Source organism: Exophiala aquamarina, assembly GCF_000709125.1.
Source record: "Exophiala aquamarina CBS 119918 chromosome Unknown aczIA-supercont1.2, whole genome shotgun sequence".
Classification (NCBI taxonomy): domain Eukaryota; kingdom Fungi; phylum Ascomycota; class Eurotiomycetes; order Chaetothyriales; family Herpotrichiellaceae; genus Exophiala; species Exophiala aquamarina.
Window position 1 is genome coordinate 3503305 of NW_013550586.1, and position 19014 is coordinate 3522318.

At 50.5% G+C, this 19014-nt stretch overlaps 8 protein-coding genes across 8 annotated transcripts; 3 read left to right on the plus strand and 5 right to left on the minus strand.

The window, feature by feature from the left end:
* Positions 1-718: 718 nt before the first annotated feature.
* Positions 719-4883, plus strand: A1O9_03076 (uncharacterized protein; the record flags this gene model as incomplete). The annotated part of the gene is made up of 5 exons (XM_013408645.1): positions 719-1349; positions 1397-1540; positions 1590-2331; positions 2422-4571; positions 4690-4883. 5 exons carry the CDS (start codon positions 719-721, stop codon positions 4881-4883), a joined length of 3861 nt encoding a protein of 1286 aa, XP_013264099.1.
* Positions 4884-5744: 861 nt separating this feature from the next.
* A1O9_03077 (minichromosome maintenance protein 6) lies at positions 5745-8681 on the minus strand (the record flags this gene model as incomplete). Its single annotated transcript, XM_013408646.1, has 2 exons — positions 5745-5903; positions 5964-8681. The coding sequence occupies 2 exons, from the start codon at positions 8679-8681 to the stop codon at positions 5745-5747; spliced, it is 2877 nt and encodes a 958-aa protein (XP_013264100.1).
* A 422-nt stretch (positions 8682-9103) lies between these two features.
* On the minus strand, positions 9104-10275 carry A1O9_03078 (triacylglycerol lipase; the record flags this gene model as incomplete). Its single annotated transcript, XM_013408647.1, has 2 exons — positions 9104-9734; positions 9839-10275. 2 exons carry the CDS (start codon positions 10273-10275, stop codon positions 9104-9106), a joined length of 1068 nt encoding a protein of 355 aa, XP_013264101.1.
* A 545-nt stretch (positions 10276-10820) lies between these two features.
* On the plus strand, positions 10821-11306 carry A1O9_03079 (endoribonuclease L-PSP; the record flags this gene model as incomplete). Its single annotated transcript, XM_013408648.1, has 3 exons — positions 10821-10979; positions 11030-11187; positions 11240-11306. The coding sequence occupies 3 exons, from the start codon at positions 10821-10823 to the stop codon at positions 11304-11306; spliced, it is 384 nt and encodes a 127-aa protein (XP_013264102.1).
* A 30-nt stretch (positions 11307-11336) lies between these two features.
* A1O9_03080 (uncharacterized protein) lies at positions 11337-12511 on the minus strand (the record flags this gene model as incomplete). Its single annotated transcript, XM_013408649.1, has 2 exons — positions 11337-12428; positions 12479-12511. The coding sequence occupies 2 exons, from the start codon at positions 12509-12511 to the stop codon at positions 11337-11339; spliced, it is 1125 nt and encodes a 374-aa protein (XP_013264103.1).
* A 2028-nt stretch (positions 12512-14539) lies between these two features.
* Positions 14540-15632, minus strand: A1O9_03081 (uncharacterized protein; the record flags this gene model as incomplete). The annotated part of the gene is made up of 3 exons (XM_013408650.1): positions 14540-14804; positions 14857-14989; positions 15056-15632. The coding sequence occupies 3 exons, from the start codon at positions 15630-15632 to the stop codon at positions 14540-14542; spliced, it is 975 nt and encodes a 324-aa protein (XP_013264104.1).
* A 589-nt stretch (positions 15633-16221) lies between these two features.
* A1O9_03082 (uncharacterized protein) lies at positions 16222-18044 on the plus strand (the record flags this gene model as incomplete). The annotated part of the gene is made up of 3 exons (XM_013408651.1): positions 16222-17148; positions 17206-17468; positions 17531-18044. 3 exons carry the CDS (start codon positions 16222-16224, stop codon positions 18042-18044), a joined length of 1704 nt encoding a protein of 567 aa, XP_013264105.1.
* A 282-nt stretch (positions 18045-18326) lies between these two features.
* A1O9_03083 (uncharacterized protein) lies at positions 18327-18994 on the minus strand (the record flags this gene model as incomplete). The annotated part of the gene is made up of 2 exons (XM_013408652.1): positions 18327-18529; positions 18700-18994. 2 exons carry the CDS (start codon positions 18992-18994, stop codon positions 18327-18329), a joined length of 498 nt encoding a protein of 165 aa, XP_013264106.1.
* Between the last annotated feature and the right edge of the window lie 20 nt (positions 18995-19014).

Here is a 19014-nt window from a genome sequence, read left to right on the forward strand (position 1 = left end):
CCGTGCAGTTGAGAAGATAGATGACGATGTATGGTACACTAAGTGCTTGCACAGTATGTCGATGCGCAGATGGTGCGGTAATGAATCGCGGTGGCGGTGGGTGGCCGTGTTTACAGTCAAACAGCCCCTTCGGGAAGCTGCTGCAACCCCAGGCAACGGCCGCATATGACGACATACTATGGCGGAACCTCTACGACGGACCATTAACTGCCGGAATGAGGCGCGCACGACGTATAAGACTTCACCGTAGACATGCCAAGCCAGCGCACGAGGCTGCAGGCGCGGCAGGCTGAGATGCACGTGAACTTTCCCAGACGCCAGGGCTGCGTGTCAATCCTTTTTCCATTCTCCTCGTACATTCCTGGACCACTGGCACGACAATCTGCCTCACGCCACCCAACCTACCACTGTCATCACAATCATAGACGCGACAACGACGCCTGTTGCTACTACTTCTCATCTCAATCACTTCCAAGTGACTTGAGTTCAACGGTGAATTGCTTGTCCCTGCCGGAGCCAAAGCCCTGCCACCTTGCTCGCTTCGGTGCTGAGACTCCAGTCTATACCGCTGTCTCCCCGGGCGCATCGAGATTCAAACTCTCGAGCCAAATTAATGATGCCTTTGGCTGGCCCTGCTGCATCACCGCCCTTGCACTGGCCCCTCAAAGCCTTTCAGTGATCCTCCGCTCTTCCTCATCCTAAAATCTCTTCTCCCAAAATGGCGCACCCATACTCTTCGACTCCAGCCTACAGCGCCACTCCATCGTACGCTGGTCAGCAGTCGTTCTATCCTCCATACCAACCCAATCCCTTCCAACAGTCAATTCAAGCTCCTGGTCTCCCGCAACCTCATCACCCTCCAACTCAGGCGATGGCTACGTACCAGCCCTCTCCTTCCACTAATAGCGCTAAGTTCGATGCAAATTCCCAAGTTCGCCCACCTGCTCCTCCGTTTCCATTTCCCCCAAACACCTTTACTCCAGATATCTTCAAGCAATTTGCAAGTGCAGGATTGCCGCCGCCGCCTCCACCTTCGATGCCTCCTCTACCTCTTCCCAACTCTGGGTATTCGCATTTTTCTGCTTCTTTGAATACTTCGAGTTCATCGCCATATCCCCAGCACGGCGCAAGTGGGGCCAATGGGTTTGGCTCCGGATTCTATGCAAATGAACAATCCCAGCCGAGCCAGCAAGAGTCGTACACACCCTTGTATCAGGGACCAAGAAGTATGGGTGACTACCGTGCGGCGGTCAATTCCGAATCTCAGTCATATTCAGCGCCACGTGCCGCGCACGGTGGAGGTCAACAGCCATCCTCTGCTGTGAACCGGGGTGCTGACCGCGAGCAAGGTGAGCAGAACGCAAGCCTTTCTAACATTCCTCTGACCGATGTCTAGACCAAATTCTTCCATCTTTTGGCTCGAGATCAGACATCGATTTGTTGTTCGCTACTGCCCAGAAACAAGGCAACAGTTATAGTCAGGACTCTGATACAAGTCTGCAACCACAACAATCAGCCGCGATGGATGGGAATGCCTCTCGTAAGCCCCCACGATGCATGGTCTCAACCAACACTAACCTCGATTCTAGCATATGATCCTACTCGGCCAGCAGTACTTCCATCGACCATGTCGTCTGGATTTAGACCGTCGAGAGCGAAGGATTCCGCGTCCTTTGAGAGAAAATACGACACAAGCTCTCTAGCTGAACTGAGGCAAGCCGCTAAGGGGGCCCTGCTATCGCTTGTACCCCATAAGATTCTGTACGCTGATCTTATCAATGAAGGCATTGATTCAACTATTTTGCAACATCTGTATGGAGAGTTGGGCCTCAACTTCGAAATGCAAGTGGTGGAGAAGGAGCCATTTGAACAGTCTCGAGTCGAAGCTCCTTCTGATGTTACAGCATCGAATCTGCAACCGAGTGGCCTCATGGCAGATCCATCTGCACCTCGAGGGCCTCCCTCCCCTGCACAAATCGTGCCAGAAGAATCCGGCTTAGGTCAGGTTGCACCTGCACCTACTGAAGTTGGAGCTTCTCCAGCAATAAGAGAACTTGGAAAGAAAAATGCCGCTGCTAGTCCCAGCCTGGAGCGAAAAGACCGTATAGCCCAACTACTTGCCGCTAAGACTGGCCGTGTAACTGCAGGTTCCCCATTGACACCCTCTCCGTCTGTTAAAGAACAGTTGGGAGCCAACTCAACAACCCGGCTTGCTGACGTAAATCTTGATGGCACATCTTTCTCAAGGTGCGAGTCAACAGAAAGTCTGGCAAATTCTACCTCCAATCAACAAAGTCAGACAGTACAAAAACCCATTCATAATATACAAGAGTTGAAACAACAAGTCGGACTTGCGAGGCAACCCCCTTCAGCAATACCTCAATCTCAACCGTCGAGAAAAGAATCGCCATTCTCGAGTAGTCCTCAGTCAACGAGAGTTACACAACAAGTTGGTGAGACTCTCGGCAGTCAAATGCACCTAGCTGACAGTCAGTCTGCATTTGCGTCTATGATCCCAGGATTGTTTATGACCTCAGCAGAACCTGCCACGGATGATGCTGTGCCATTACGTGCTACCAATCAGGATCCAGACACCCAATCGCAAAATGCATTGCCAACTAATGCCTTACCTCTCAAACGTCAATTCCAAGCGGAGTCCAATACAGTGCCCGACTCTAAGCGGGCCAACTTGTCATGGGATTTACGAGGGAAAGAAAACGCCACCGAAGCCAACACGCCAGACGATGCTTCAGAGGGTGAGATCATCGAGGACGCAGATGAGGAGCCCATGGCTGTGGATATTCCCAGAGATGTCAATGGCTCCGGTGGCCATGGCTCTACCGAGCTGGACTCGTACGACCAGCAGGCGACCACCCAATTGCAAGGCTATTCTGTCAACGAAGAGGCCACGAGCAACTCGTATCGTACCAAACAGTCAGGGATCGAGGCCATGCATCGAAGTATTTCTGAAATGGAACAGCGCAAGCACGTAAGTCGAAGCAGCAGCCAAGAGAATCCCCAAGACATCACAGCTCCTTCTCTAGCGCCATCCCAGGAATCTATTATTTCTCGGTACTCCCCTACACGAGTCGGCTTGGACCAGAGCAGGACAAGCACTCCGTCGGGCTTACCACAGAAACCTATAGCGGCTGCAAAAGCGGTCTCAAAATTAACACCGGCACAACTCGCTGAACGCACAGCCGCTTTGAAAGCCGAAGTCCTGAGACAGCGTGCGCGCCGCCAACAAGTGCTCCAAGAAGAGCTGCCTACCCTCAACACCGAAGTTCAGAAAATGGAAACTCGCCTTCAACAGGCACGTGTTGAACTCCGCCGCGCACAAGAAGATGTTGCACGATGCCAAGTTGAACTATCTCAGGCGAAAAGAGCTGAAAGCAAAATCATCCAAGAAGTACAGCATCTCGAGAAACAGGTACAAGACGGGCATTCGGGCCAAAAGCAATATTCAGATGAGCTCCACCGGATTCAGCGAGAGAAAATGGAGGAAGGCCAAAATCGTAATAACAACCCTAGTGTGAAACAGCCAGCACAGACGCAAACTAGCACCAACGCGGTCGCTCTTGAGGAAGTTAACGCGGACGGTCCAGCAAATACTGGACCTCCACGAGATCTAGCCTCACCTACAAGCATCAACAATCGGATGGAAGGGACTTTGGGAAGGGAAAGTGTGCCACCACCACAAATACACGCGGATACGCCCGAGATGGCCTTTGATGACGGAAACGAAGATATACCTCAGACCGACGAGATGGAGATATCACCTGAGCCTGAATCAGAACACATGATGATTTCGACGACATATCCTACAGCCGATGAAGCCAACATGATCCGACAATCCACCGAGGATCCTTCCATGGATATTGATCAAGATAGCGACGGAAGTGCAAGCATGTCTGATAGTGGATCAGACCGCGATGATGATGATTACGAACCTGTCAATGTCGATGATTCTCAGCCCATGCTGCAATCGGGCGAAGAGTCAGATGAATATGACCCTGAAGAGGCCCCGGTTTCCGAATTTACACCAGGCACAGGGCCAGATGGTGAAGAACCTGAGGATTACTACGAGCCAGCGGAAAGCATAGGTGTGCTAGACTCCGCTGTTTCTAGCACGCCAAGCCACGACACTGACTTTATTCATGATTCTCCTCAGTCAGCACCCAATCTGGACAATATGCCTGTCAATAATGTGCTCAATGGGGCGGAGCCCATTTCACTCATTTCCACAAGTGATCGACGGGACGGTGTAGGACAAATCCTTCAATTGGCGGGAGGTGACGCACGAAACAGCAATACATCTACGCCAACCCCTCTCCTGGATGGCAGATCGCCGACCAATCCGCATTTCGTCCCTTACAAAACGCCATTGAGCTCATTCAAGACCTTCCGTTTCCACCAAGCCTTCGACGACACAGTCAAGACGGGATATCGATCCTTGACGTACAGCAACAATATCGATCCTTCAAGACCACTTTGCCCTACTGAGCTCTCTGGCGAGCCTTGTACAGATCCAAGCTGTGAGGAGCAACATTTCCGCCAGCTTGGCCTTTCCGGTATGTTATAAGACCAAGACAGATGCCCACGTCTGAAAATTGGCTCTCCCTTTCCATTCTCGCATCCGTTGGTGAAGCAAATTGCTCCTACTAATTGTTCAATTATCATCTCGTGCAGATGACAAGATTCTTGTTCAGATGAGCTCAGCTAGTGATATAAAAGACAAGGTACAGCGCGACCAGTACCTGGTGGGTTTGAAACAGGTAATTGCAGATTTGCGACAAAAAGAAGTCAAAGAGTTCGAGAACGTGGCACAAGCTCTGTCCGCGTACCGGCGACATTTTTTTGCAGGAAAGAACGAGGTATCGTAGGTCGACTTTCCGACACGCCCATCCTCTCGCCGATATAGCTCCCCTTGGTTTGATTTTCTGATCTATTGCAATCTGGTTCCCTGTGTTTCTCATGCGTGGCGATGGCTTAGAACGTCGCAGACAGTAAAGACAACCAGCAATACATCCCTGATCGCTCACACAACGACAATGTTTGTTGAGGGGCGACCTTGGACCGGCGAGATTGCAAGCTCTATGTAGGGCTTGGAGACTCTCTTCGATGTACAAATAATGGCGACAATCGAAGTGGCATTGGCGGGTTAGGGAAAAGTGCATTTCATCTGGCCCGACTAAGGAGTGCACTTTTGAAACGAGGATACGCGATTTGCACCCGGCATGTCGCTCTTGTCTGTAGGACTAGTACATTCTCAATTTTTGTTCACATGGGCCGTGAGTCTCGACGTTCGATGCTTGTCTCGTATTCTTTGCGTCCTTTCCTGACTTTCCAACGTATCACTTCTCGCATTGACTGACTATCGAGGACAAGCATTAGAATGGCATTTTCTGACCCCTAGCTTTTGCAGCGCACGAGAACAAGTCTTTTGGGTCCGAGAAAATTAGGTGCGTAAGCAAGAACGCAGCACGCAGTCCGTTTATCTCTTTAGTATAAACATACATAGACATCTTGTATATTACCACATCTCAATCATTGGGCTGGTGCGTTCATCCTGTGCGCGCGCTCTTTCATTCATCGATCATCCCTGTGCTGTAAGCGTATGCCCGGACATCAACCCACTCCCTGGGTTGCTCGCAGGCTTGAACGCGGCGCCGAGCAGAACATGTCTTCGTGAAAAAACAAAAAGGGAGAAAGCACAACCCCGCAGTTCATCTCATCTCATTCATTCACTCATCCTCGAAGATTCCGCAATTCGGATGCAGCGCGTACGACAGCTTCTGACCCTGTGCTGTATTTGATGATTCGCCTGCTGCTTGATTGGCCTCGCCATTTTCGTCCTCCCCTTCGACTAGTCCCTCGCCGCGGATTGGAATGATCACGTTGTCCTATTCAAGAGATGTCAGTAAGGGCTCGCTTGCGTGATTGATCGGTTTGTGTTTGCTTACCTTGATCATCTTCTTCAGAACTTTTCTCGCGAGAGATCGCTCAGTTTCCAGGTCGTCTTCAGTGCTCAAAGACTCTTCAATTTGCTCGAGATACCACAGGAGCAGTTCTTCATGCTCCGGGCCCTGGCCAGTTTGATCTTCATCGTCACGGATTTTCGATGCCAGCATGTTCTGTATGTTGTGGAACTTCTCGAAAGTGATCTTAGTGGTTGGTTTGGTAGGCGCTGGACCTGAATCATCTCCTTCACCCATGGGACTGTCGGCATTATCGTCGCCGCCTTCTTCGCCACTTGGTCGGGCCTGTTGCGAGTTGTCCTCATCGTCCTCTACATCGACGTCATCTTTCTCGACACTAATGATGGAGAGACGGAGTAGGTTGAAAGCTTCGGTGACAAATTCTTCAGTGATCTCTTCCACACAATTTGCCTTGGCAATGGCTTCGCTCAATCGGATCAGCGATTCCAATTGTCGCACCGTAATTCGATAGCTGTTTCGGCCAATGCCGCCAGAGTCATTGGCACGAAGTTCTTTGTACTTCTCAATCAAGAGTGCTTTTGCTGCAGGCTCGAAGACAGGTTTGAACGTTCGTGCGAAACGGATATAGCGTTGAAGTTGTTCGGTCGAGAACTCTGGCTGCACGAAATCGTCTTTGAACATGTGGAGATTGACGATATGATCAGCGAGATGTCGGTCGATGTTCTCATTGCATTCGTCCAGAACAACGAAGAACAAGTCGAACCTTGACATGATCGGTGCTGACATGTTGATATTGGCGCGCAAGGTCGCTTTTCTATTGTATCTACCTCCGATAGGGTTCGCGGCAGCGAGAATACTTGTGCGCGCATTCAAAGTGGCGTGAATGCCGGCTTTTGCGATTGAGATGGTTTGCTGTTCCATGGCTTCATGAATGGCGACTTGGTCACTGATATCCATCTTGTCGAATTCGTCAATACAGCAAGTCCCCGAATCTGAAAGCATAAGCGCGCCTGCCTCAATGGTGTGTTCGCCTGTCTCCTCATCTTTTACAACGGCTGCAGTCAGACCAGCTGCGCTAGAAGCTTTGCCAGAGGTATAGACTGCCCTTGGGAGGAATGAGGAGATGTATTTGAGGAATTGAGACTTCGATGTTGAAGGGTCACCAACGATGCAAATGTTGATGTCCCCTCTTAGAGCCATGCCCTCTGGTGTCTTCTTTGAGACGCCTCCCAAGAGTTGAAGAAGGAGACCTTTCTTTACAATCTCATGACCGTACACCATGGGTGCGAGACTCTGTACGAGCCTACTGTAGATTTTGTCTGTATGCACCATGTTTCTCAAATCCTCGATTTCTGCATGTGCGAGCGTCTCCAGGTAGGCCTCTTGTGCGCGTTCCCCGCTGTCGTATTGGTCGAATAAGTCTGTCTGATGGAGTGAGTTCAGGATGTTCGTGGATTGCCCATTGAGTTGATTGACACTTTGGCCAGGAGTCGTGGTATCGGGGCAGGAAAAGCAAGACAGGAACGCCATGCGGTACGTGAGGTCTCGAACGCCCAATGACTTCAGTCCAGTGACACCAGATTCGCCAGCCTCACCACCACGGAAATTTCTGTTGTCCTTCGATGCCTCCGGTCGAACGCCTGGAAGGCCAAGCTGAGATACGTCCGGTACGACGATCAATGTGCCAGTAAAGACGCATTTCTCTCCGGGTTTCGTCCGCTCCACCTGCTCCCCTCGCAGTATAACGTCCATGGTTCGCGGCATGCTTCCAGTTGGGATTTCAGAACTGTTCTCTTGAATCCGACATCGCTGCCAGTCCACGAATGTACTATTTCTGATGTCCAATCTCCAGGCTAACTTATTACCACATGTCAAGTTTGGACAGACATTAGGTTCAGTATATCTGAATGTCTGTTCAACATTGGGGATAGTGGTGTTGCACGCCTCACAAATGAAGGTCCCCAGAGCCAGCTCAGGGCGGACTTCAGATGTCCTCGTGACAGTTCCAGAGACAGAGACAAGTTTGCCAATTTGATTTGTCCTCAACTGGCGAACTCGAGATATCAATGGTAGATTATAAAATGCCAAAGTGAAAAGCTTGTCTGTTTGCTGGTTCAAATTCCGTTCCCCTTGCGAACTGCCTTCGCTTGTGGCATTACCTGCGATCGATGTGCCCGCTTGAGAAGCGCCGCTTGTCGTCTGACGATGATCTCTGAAGTAGGTGGGCTCATACTTGGAAAGCAGATTGTGGAGGGACTTGGTCAGGTAGGGAAGAAATCGGTAGTACTGCGCCGAAATCGCATCTGCGAGAATGGTACCCTCTTTGTATGCTAGCATGTGTCTGTAATCGACATAGAGCGTCGAAAGCTGAAACTCTCGCAGGCCATGTATCTGGTTTATGTAATATTTGTCCGTCTTCAACTCGCTAGAAGCAGGCGTCGAAGTGGACGGCTCCTCGGTATGAGATTCGAGAAAGTCTTCGAATGATAGAGCAACTCTTTCTGCGGTGACGTCGGTAAGTTGCGATATGTTTCGGTCCAGAGGATTGCGATTACGACCACGAGCTACGCCCGCAATCTCATCATCGGGGAATATGTCGGCTTCAGAGGGCATGCCATTGCTCTCAGATGGTGCGGCGCGCGGTCTCGAAGAGGAAGGAAAGTCATTCTGAGTGTGCCTCTGGGAAGAAGGGGTGGCACCAAAGGCATCCGAATTGAGAATCGAGTCTACAATTGTAGCCATTTTGCAAGCGATTCGATTGATTTATAAAACACGCTTTACTTTGCCCTGTTGACGAGGATTTCTAGCACAATTGACATTGAGGGGGTTTTCTTCAGAGAATGTGAATTAGGGGAGGCACGCGTTCCCACGCGTGGAACGCGTTGCGCGTAAAGTGATTTTCTTGGCAGCGCACTTTTTTGAGGTTTGGCGCAGGCAAAGCTTTGCTCCGCCGTATTCCGCACGTTCTGAGATGTACCTGTTGGCGAGTGCTGAACCATTACTTCTTTCCAAGTGATTTATGTTACAAGAATCTTGATCTGCCAGTAATGCAGAAGTATCGCTTAAGGGACGACACGACTGACCAACCAGTCCGTATGAACTCCTCGGGTTCGAGATATCTAGCAATTCAGTGAGGATCTCTAGCTCCAACCATCACTGATACTCTAAGCAAACGCTTCGACCAGCGCATCGCACAAAAGGGTAATTGCGCGCCTGCCCTCGTCCAAAACGGCATCCATCGCCAGGAATGGATGAGGCATTCCTTGCATCACCTCCACCTTAGCCTTGACACCAGCATCTCGCAGTTTTTTCGCGTATTCCTCGCCTTCATGCCTCAACACGTCAAGCTGCCCAACAAGCACAAGAGCCGCTGGCAGCTCTGCGAATCTCTCGGCTGTAAACCGTAGCGGCGAAGCTTCAGGCTCGGCCCAAGTCTTCCGATTGGGTAAGTAATGATTTCGAAACCACAGCATCTTCAGGGCGGGTAGGGCGGGAACGTGCTCGGATGACTTATACGTAGGATTGTTATCTACGGTGGCAGTATTGTCTGTGACCGGCACGATGAGTAGCTGCTTGACGAATTCAATATCTCGAGGGAGATAAGATGGTCGTTGTTGACGGAGGAGCAGCGCCTTCTGTGTCATGACTGCGGCGAGATTTCCCCCAGCACTCGAACCTCCGATGGCGAGCTTGGATGGGTTGAGACTTAGGACCTGCACCCCCTGCGTTACCGTCCAGAGCAGTGCTTCCCATGAATCATGGACTGCAGCCGGGTATGGGTTTTCAGGGGCTAGCCTACGAGCGATGTTTTGTCAATGCTATGAGCCTCTGAACGAACCTCAATTTGACCCATTTCCTGTTAAGTGGAAGAGATCAATCGGGTATTGTGATGCACTCACCTATAATCGGTGGTTATAACAACACATTTGGCCCTGACACACATGTTGGTACACACTGAATTTTCGGTATCAATTGTGCCCAAAACCCATCCTCCTCCATGATAATACACCATCACTGGCCAGCCGCCCGCCGGAGGATCGCCTTCGGGAGTGAAGCATCGAATACTGACATCTGGCCCTTCAGTCTCAAGACGCTTGACAAAAATGTCTTGAGTCTTTCCAACAGGTAAGTTTTCGCTTCCACCCGGAATGATCCTGCCTCCAACTCGAGAGGCAGCAACAGGTTGGTAATGGACCTGCGGGGCATTGACCAGGTGCTGGTTATAAAATGCGACATATTGTGGGTGAAGTTTGTCAGCGACGGATTCATGCAAAGGATATGGCGGTAAAGGGGGGACTTCTGTTGTTGGAGCAACAAGGGCGTCGTGTGAACTCATTGTTGCAATTTAGCTAGTGCTTGTTGCTTCAATACACTTGGATTTAGACTGCAAAGCATTGAGAAAGGAAGTAAGTGTGAGGTCGTCTCCGAAGGTCGTTTCATCCGATCTGCACTTAAGCAATCGCAGACGGGTGCTCATTTGCGTGAGACAGCATTTTGGCAGCCTCCCGTGATCGATGGCACAATGCGCTGCACACACGGAGTGGATTGCTTGATAAGAAGAATTCCCCCCATGATCTGCCACCACTTTGATGCGTCGATGGTACATAGCACCCTGTACATCACAAGGTGTCATCCACCCCCACGTGGGCATTGCCCACCCGTGTTACTAGTGGCCATGTAGCATGAGAAAATGGGAGACCTAACCTCTTGTAGAAGGGCGGAACCCCATGGTTTGAAGCATAAGCCGACCGCTTTGTTCTCTGAGCATGATGTACCGTCATCGCTCTGCCTGTCCATCTGGAGTTGTCTACTGTTAACACTTTGAATCATCGTAGAGGTACATTTTGATTAATCAAGTCACATCTGACGAGTCGAGCAGCTATGTCCAAGCAAGCAGTATTGACTGACAAAGCTCCAAAGCCTCTCCCAGGCATCTACAGCCAAGCCATTGTTGCCAATGGTTTTGTGTACTGCTCTGGCCAGGTCCCGATGGATCCAGCAACCTCGAAATTGGCCGAGGGCGATATTCAAGCACATACGGTTAGTTTATCCGGCGACCTTACACTCTAGCAAAGGCTGACGCACCTCAGCACCAATGTATCAAGAATCTAGGAGTTGTGCTAGAGGCCGCTGGTTCAAGCTTGGACAAAGCTGTCGAAGTCAACGTTTTCTTGAGTGATATGAACGACTTCGCCAAAATGAACGAGATTTATATGCAATACTGGGGTGAAGTCAAGCCAGCAAGAACGTGAGCGACACTTTTCCGATTGCCCCTCAATTGCACCACTGACAATTTTTAGTTGCGTCGCGGTCAAGACATTACCGTTGAACACCGATGTGGAGATCAAATGCATTGCAGTCTTGTAGAAAGGTACTCTTAGCCTCATAGTATCAGGATCAAAAGGCCCTAATGTCGACCAAGTTTCCCAGGGTCACATGTGCTTCTTGGAGTAACTCCCATCTGCAATCCCGCAGTGAGTTTCGGACGGTGTCGATGAGACCTGAGGTACGGTTTGCAAGTGCTATCTGTCCATCACCCACCAGCAAACCATTGAGCATATGTATGAGGTACTCTTCTGCTGAAAGGAACGGCGCCTGGGAAGTTCCCGAGCTCAGAACTCCGTAGGCCCACACGATCAATGTAGCATGATATAAGCACCAGGGTCTTAGTGCAATGTTATCTTCTGATGCCTTGTACTGTTTTCGGGTAAACATGGTTTCCTGGATGAGGAGCAAACACTGAGACAGCGTGCGCTTTGCGATGGATTTCGCCCTCCATTGTTCAATCCGTCTTCTCGCCCTCGAATATTCGTTTGAGCTGGTCCGGTTGCCCATTAACGATGGAGCTCTAGCAAATGTATGGAAATCGATTAGATTCACATGGATTGTGATGTGGGCCATGCGGTGCAGTGGTTTGGCTGCCTCCAAGCACAATGAGGGTTCTTGAGAGAGGAGGGATAGCGACCAAGTCTCTATGGCTCGGTCGAGTATGTCACGCCAGGCGTCAACTTCTGAGAAATTCGAAGGTGATTGTGAAGCTTCATCCGTAGACGCCTTCGTCCCACCAACATCAGAGGCTGTTAGATCACGTTCCTGCATGTGTTTGGTGACACTGAAAAGGCCGTGCAGCAAGATAAATCGAGTGAAAGGGCCGTAGGTTGACGCCAAAGGCCTCCTAGCCAGCAACCCTCTTAGGGCTGACAAGAACGGCGGTGATGCTTCGTGTTTACACTTCTCTCTTTTCCAACGAGAAGCGGATTTCGCAGTCCAGAGTGGTTCTGGACAAGGCAAAGGAAGGCGAATGTCACTGACAGAAAGAGCCGGACTATGGCCAAAAATCGATACATGTTGTGCATCCATCACAAAAGCGAAGAATGAGGCACGCCTTGAAGACTCTTGTTCAATCCACACGTGCCATTCTCGATCCAATGACGATGTATCTGCAGATTCTTCCCACTCTCCTGAGTACGAACTTCCTCTTCGCATGAGCTAAGAAATGTATCAGCTAAGTGGCGGGAGTGCAAAAGCACGATGCTCACGGTGATGATAGCTCCGTGAAATATATGTGCCATTTCATGGTGTTTGCGGGATGAGAACATCTTTTCATGGGCCTGAATTATCAACAATGCCTGCAAGCACCAGAGTGGCGCTGGTGCTTGAAACGCAGGTGACTTGGAAAATCAATTTGGACTCTGTTTGATGGGGAGAAAGGGTGCTCACACTGAAAATCAACCATCTTAATTTGTCATGGATAAGTTCAGATGTCTGGAAATGTTCTGGGTCTGACAATGTGGCTCCCAGAGTGAGAATTGACAGCAGGAGCAATGGAGGCGCATCTTTGCAGGAAAATGACGATTCATGGAGAATTGGAAAGTGAGTATTGTAGTTAGCGAAATAAATGCGGTAGAACCGCTCCAGATTCGTAGGCTCGAAGAAGGAACTTTCGAGACACGCAGGCAGGGAACCCTGTAAAGCCAGTAGTAGCTTCTCTCGAACGTCAAACCACAGTGCATCCCCCGTGAACATCAAGTCGGTCAAGGACTGATGTGAGTTGGTACTATGAGGCGAAAAGGATGGCAGTACTGGTTCAGTGTTTCCTGGCGGTTCATAATTGCCGGTTTGGTCAGGGGAAATGGTGCCGAACAGCCAATCGAGCTCATCGCTCAATCCCTGCGTATCCATCGAGGAGTCGAAGAACATTTGGACTCCTCCGTGATTTTGATTGCCAAAATCTAAGCGAGAATCTGTCGGGGGGTAGAACAAATCAACATCGGGAACATAACTGGCACTCAAGGTTGAGGTAGCGAGATCTATCTCGTCTGGCAGCTCAAGCGCAGTGTTTGTCACTTGTAAAGGAGATATGGTAGCGGTGAGGGTTGAATGCCCCTGTGAAGCTGGGCTGTTTGCAGCTACATTCTGCTTGGTGGAAGGAAGGGGCTGATGAGGGTGTGACCTCCCATGTCTTTTTTCATGGCGATGGAGTAAGTCAAGTCGTACGAAAGTCTTATCACAAATACCACAGGTATAAATCCGCTTCGGTTTATCTAGGTAGTTACTCTGTCAGTGTACTGCGCAAGGACACACCTGAGGAGGATTATCTCACGATTCAGGCGATGTCGGTACAGATGCTCGGGGCGGACGAAGCTCTTCCCACAGCCCTGGGTTGAGCACTCATATCGCTTGTTGGATGACATTATACATATGAGGAGGGACCCAGACCAGGCAGTTTTAGGCACCAGGCACCATCGGAAGTCCAGTCACAATCGTTGCAGTCATGTTGTGGGGAGCTTATGGCCCAACATGGGTAATTTGTAGACTTTGGCGTGAATGCAATCAGGCTCGGTTGAATCGCAATAGTCGATGAGACTGGCAGAAGAAGATGGGTTGATGATGGTTCGGGCTGAGAAGTGCCACTACTGGATCAATGGATGTCTTGATCAGAAGCATCCCGCCTCGGGTGGGTTAGCCGAGAGCCCGGGGCGCCTAGATATTTCAGATTGCCCAGGCACAGTACGGAGTATCTAGGCACACGACTCGGTACCTGGCTGTGGGAAGCGACTTATCTATGCCGGTGACGGGGCAGTTGCTTGCCGTCACCACCCAATTCGGGTCCCCGTGATGTGGAGCCTTAACCGGCTGGCTCGAGTCAACGCCAAAATGGGGGCCCTTTGCCCCTTGTGAAAGGCATTGTTAACGCCTTGCACATACCCAGTAAATTAGCAGGTGGACTGGCGCCTAGAGGCCTAGAGGCCTAGAACCAGGCCGCGGCGGGCGGGCTTGCGGTGGAGGGCACTCGGTGGCGCCACGGTTGACGTGACACTTGCCATGGACCATGACCTCGGTACCTTGCATACCAAGTCTTCTCATTGACTGATAGTAGTGAGCTTGGAATCTGACCAAGATGACTTTGGAGGACACAAATATCAATCACCAAGTCGGTCGATTCGCTTGTAGCTATTTCGCCCCCTGAAACCCTCAAATACCTCCTATTTGAGAAAGACATATCGCGCCAACAGTAAATACTCTTGCGCCGACAGCGAGCTATTGAGGTTGCTCTTGAGATTGATGATGGTCTGTCTATTCAACGTGAATTATGGACTTCAACCATCAAATTCAAACTTGGGTGCTCCTCGAAATCCTACGGGTTTGAAACGAAACATGTGCCCGCCTTCGTCCTCCTTCTTCGCATCCACACTCTTGTCTCTTCCTGTAGCTGCAAAGATGATATCAAAGTTATTTCCGCCCCAGGTCGTGCATGCCATGTTATTGGCAGAGAAGACTATGTCTTTCAAGTGTTCACCAGAGGGCGTGAAGACCATAATGCGATACGACGCAAAAACCGCAATCCACAGATTGCCTTCGGTGCTGCTCACATTGTCAATATCTACCTCCATCAGGCATCAGATAGACAACTTACTCAACAACCATTCCGTCAGGCTCACCAAACGAAGACCTGCGATCGATCAGGAGTCTTCGGTTGGAGATGCTCCCCGATTCCAGGTCAAAGTCGTATGCAAAGACCATCATGGCGACCGAATCATTAAAGTACACTTCCAACAGTCAGCAGTCGCAGCAATCTCAACACCCTGGGGACAATATATGAGGTCTGTTCTCACTGGTTTTGTTGTCAGGACTCCATGCCAATCCATTCCCACACACAATTCCTTTTTCCATCTCGTGCAAACTCCCATCCGGGTCATACCTCCACAACCGCCCCTTTGGCTCTCCATAACTCGAAGGTAACTTGTTGGGCCCATAAGCCATCGCTTTCTTGTCGATCTCGGCCAGCCAAAACCTCCCTTTCGCATCAACACCACCGTCGTTGAATCGAAGCAAATCTCGTTTGGATGTGGGAATGATCTCCTTCACAACGTCTAGTTTCCCCGTTGCTTCGTCCAAGAATGCCACTCCCTGGTAATAAGCACAGATATATGAGCCGGGATGGTTTCTTCGGAAAAATGCAACTGTCACACTGTCCTCCAGGGCCAGAACCCGAGCGCGGGCCTGAGCATCTCCTGTGTCCGGGTCGACTTTGAGTATATGCAATTCTGCAGGCTCGCATAAACAGTCTACCCAATGCAAAGTGGAATCAGATGCTCGATAAATGGGTGCCTCGCCCAAGTTCATGGGAGGATCACATTTGTACCAGGCGGTGCCGCCATCAATTGACTCTTTCGGGCCATTCGTCGCCATAGCGACGTTTGCAGATGTTAAAATAAGTAGGTGAAGGACAATGTAATTCTTCCCAGAAATCGACGGCGATGAGAAGGTTGCTTCTGTCCTGGATAAGGCTGGTTTGGCGAAGGGGTAAATTACAATACGTGTGAACACTCCCCATACGGTACTCGGCACTATTGTATGTATTTTACCAAGCACTCTACCCACCCCAGAGTTGAGTGGGCGTACGTACAGTAGTGAGTGGGCAATGCCCTCAAACCCCATGCCCACCACCACTATCACCTCAGAGCCATCAGGGTTTCGGCCAAGTCTGCATTGAACATCATCACTCTCCTCTCTCTAGCTTCAGACTACGCAGTTACTCTGACCATGACCCGCAATCCTGGTCAGGCCTCATGGTTTTGCGCCTCCTCCTTTGATGCGGCCCGCATGATATGATACACCAACCGCATCTACATCTGGGCAAGCAGCAACCTCGCTTCACAATGTGGGCAAGACCTTATCGTCTGATCCCATCTCCGGGATACTAGGATGCTGAATATATAGGCTTCTGGACCCCTCCGCCCTTGCCTGGGATATCTCACCACGTCATTCAACTGCCATAATGGCGACCTCCACCACGAACAAGTCCCGTTTTCAACGGTTTAAACATGCCTTTTCATCGCCTGCCGCATTCCACCAGGCCCTGATCCTCAAGAGCTCAACGTCGATCCTAATCAACGAGGACCTCGCCCCTTCTCCTCCTGCTCGGCACACGTGGACCGTATGGAGCTTTTTTGCATACTGGTGGTCTGAATCGTGGAATGTGTCGACATGGTCCGTTGGTGCATCATTCATCGCGCTGGGGGCGACCATCCGCGATGCGCTCCTCGTGGTGTTCTTCGCGAACCTTCTCTCAGCAGTTGTGATCGTGTTGAACGGCCGAGCCTCAGCTAGGTACCATATCGGATATCCGGTCCTGTCTCGTTCTAGCTTTGGCATCAGGGGAGCATACTTTGTTGTTGTGCTGCGTTCTATCCTGGGCATCATCTGGGGCGGAGTCCAGCTCTACTTTGAAGGACAGTTTATCTCGGTGTGCTTGCGATGCATCTTCCCCGGCTGGGAACGAATCCCCAACAGCATCCCTGAAAGTCAACACATCACGACCCAAGTGATGGTTGGATTCTTCTTCGCCTTCCTGTTTACGATCCCCTTTCTCTTCATCCATACATCCAAGATTCAGCATCTGTTCAGCGTCAAGTCGGTCATCATGCCCCTTGCCGGCCTGGGCATAGTAATATGGGCGACAACAGAGAACGGCGGAGTGTCTTCAGGCGCCATTCAGAATTCCACATCACGACCTTCGACCTCCGTGCTGGCCTGGGGCATTATCTCACAATTTAACGCAGTGATGGGCGCAAATTCCGCATTACTTGTCACCGTGCCCGATTTGGCTCGATATTCCAAGACAAAGAATGCTCAACTGTGGGGCCAATTGATCAGTCTGCCAATTGGCCAGACTCTTTGTGCCTCGTTTGGTATTATATCAACGGTGAGTTTCAGATGGTAGCTCCCCAATCTTCTGGAGAGAGGCGCTAATACCAGCCAGTCTGCCATACTAAACCTGTATGGAGAAGCATATTGGAACCCTTACGACCTCTTGAATCGTATCCTTGACGAGTCATATACTTCAAAAGCGCGTGCTGGCGTGTTCTTTGCCTCTGCAAGTTTCGCATTTGCGACCCTCGGCACATCCATCGCTTGCAACTTCATCCCCTTCGCTGCTGATGTGACATGTCTTCTCCCCAAATATATCAATATTATCCGTGGCCAATTGCTGTGCCTGGTCATCGCATTTTCAATTGTCCCATGGTAAGGATTTACCTTCCTGTTTCCTGCCATGTTTTCGTACCATAGTGCTAACAACTACTTAGGCGTATCGTAGCCACGGCGAATGGATTTCTCAATTTCCTTGGAGGATACTCAATATTCCAAGGACCCGTAGTTGCAGTGATGCTCATCGACTACTTCATCCTTCGGCGAGGCAACCTCAACCTGATCGACCTGTTTACCCTCTCATCCGAAGGTCGCTACTATTTCTTCCACGGCTTCAATCTCCGTGCGTTCGCAGCCTTCGTCATCGGTTTCTTGCTTCCTCTCCCGGGGTTTGCCGCCAGCTTCGGCCACGATATAGACATCGCCGCCACTCACATGTATTCGTTGGGGTGGTTGTTGAGCTTTTTGATGGGTTGCCTGTCATATTATGTCATCTGCTCGGTGTGGAAACTCCCAGGCGATGATGGAAAGCATGCTTTTGAGGCGGAGGTGGAATCTGCAGAGCAAATCATCATGGATGGCCTTCACGCGGACAACGAAAGTCATGGAAGCGCTGCAAGCATTGGCTCAGAGCATGTCAAGGACCGGGAGGCTGTGGAGAAATTGACCTAGTAGGGCCACCGATTGGTGTCATCTTTTCAAGCCTGCTGCGATTGTCACCGATCTTGCGGCCATACAGAATGGTCCCTACCTTGGAGTGGCTTGAGCTTGCGAGGTAGATTGTAATAGATGGTCGAACACAAACGTTTGAGATATCATGCATTAATTTGGAGCTCTCAGAGCGCGTTGGTCGGAAGTCAATAAGAACGCAGGCTTTCCGCATACAAAGGCCAGCAAAATAGGATCTTGGCCACGCTTTTAAAGGGCCCCACTGCCTGAACCTGATGCAAAATGCTATGAAGTAGACTGAGCACCTTTCCAAAGCAAGAACAAACAGCTGATATTGCCCGTCCACCATGAGATACCACGTGCCTGACTCCAGAAATCATCCTCGACAAAGACATACACCACGCCGTAGACCAACCTGGCGATTGTGTAGGTGGTGCAAGCATTTATCAGAGACGAAGTGGGCACATCCGTGATGAGAGCAAAAAGAACTAGAAGAAAGGCGAAGGTCAGGATCCCGAACGAACTAAGGAAGAAGCAACCAGCGATATGAGGAATTTTTCGCGGAACTACCTGACTTAGTACCCCATGGAGATACTTCATACCAAACCCCCATGAAACACCTCGACCAGAAGCAAAAAGAATCATGATCGTAACATACCTGAAGCAGCAAACAAAGTAAAACCTTCAGTGGCATTGGCACTAGCTGCCTCGACACGCTTGATCTGGTCGACCTGCGCGCGGGTCAATTTGCCATCCCGGATCGCCACTTCGGCGTACTTGGTGAGGTCCTGGCGCGGGCTGCCATTGTGGTCGATCCCGTACCATTGTTTCCACGTGCGGCTGGACAGCACACAGTAGGCGTAGAACCACTGCCAGCCTAGGAAGGCTGCTGGCGCGGCGAGTCTATTACTGCTGGAGCTTGAGAGGTTGAGGCCGAGGTAGCTTGTTGACATGGTGCTGAGTGGGATTGGTT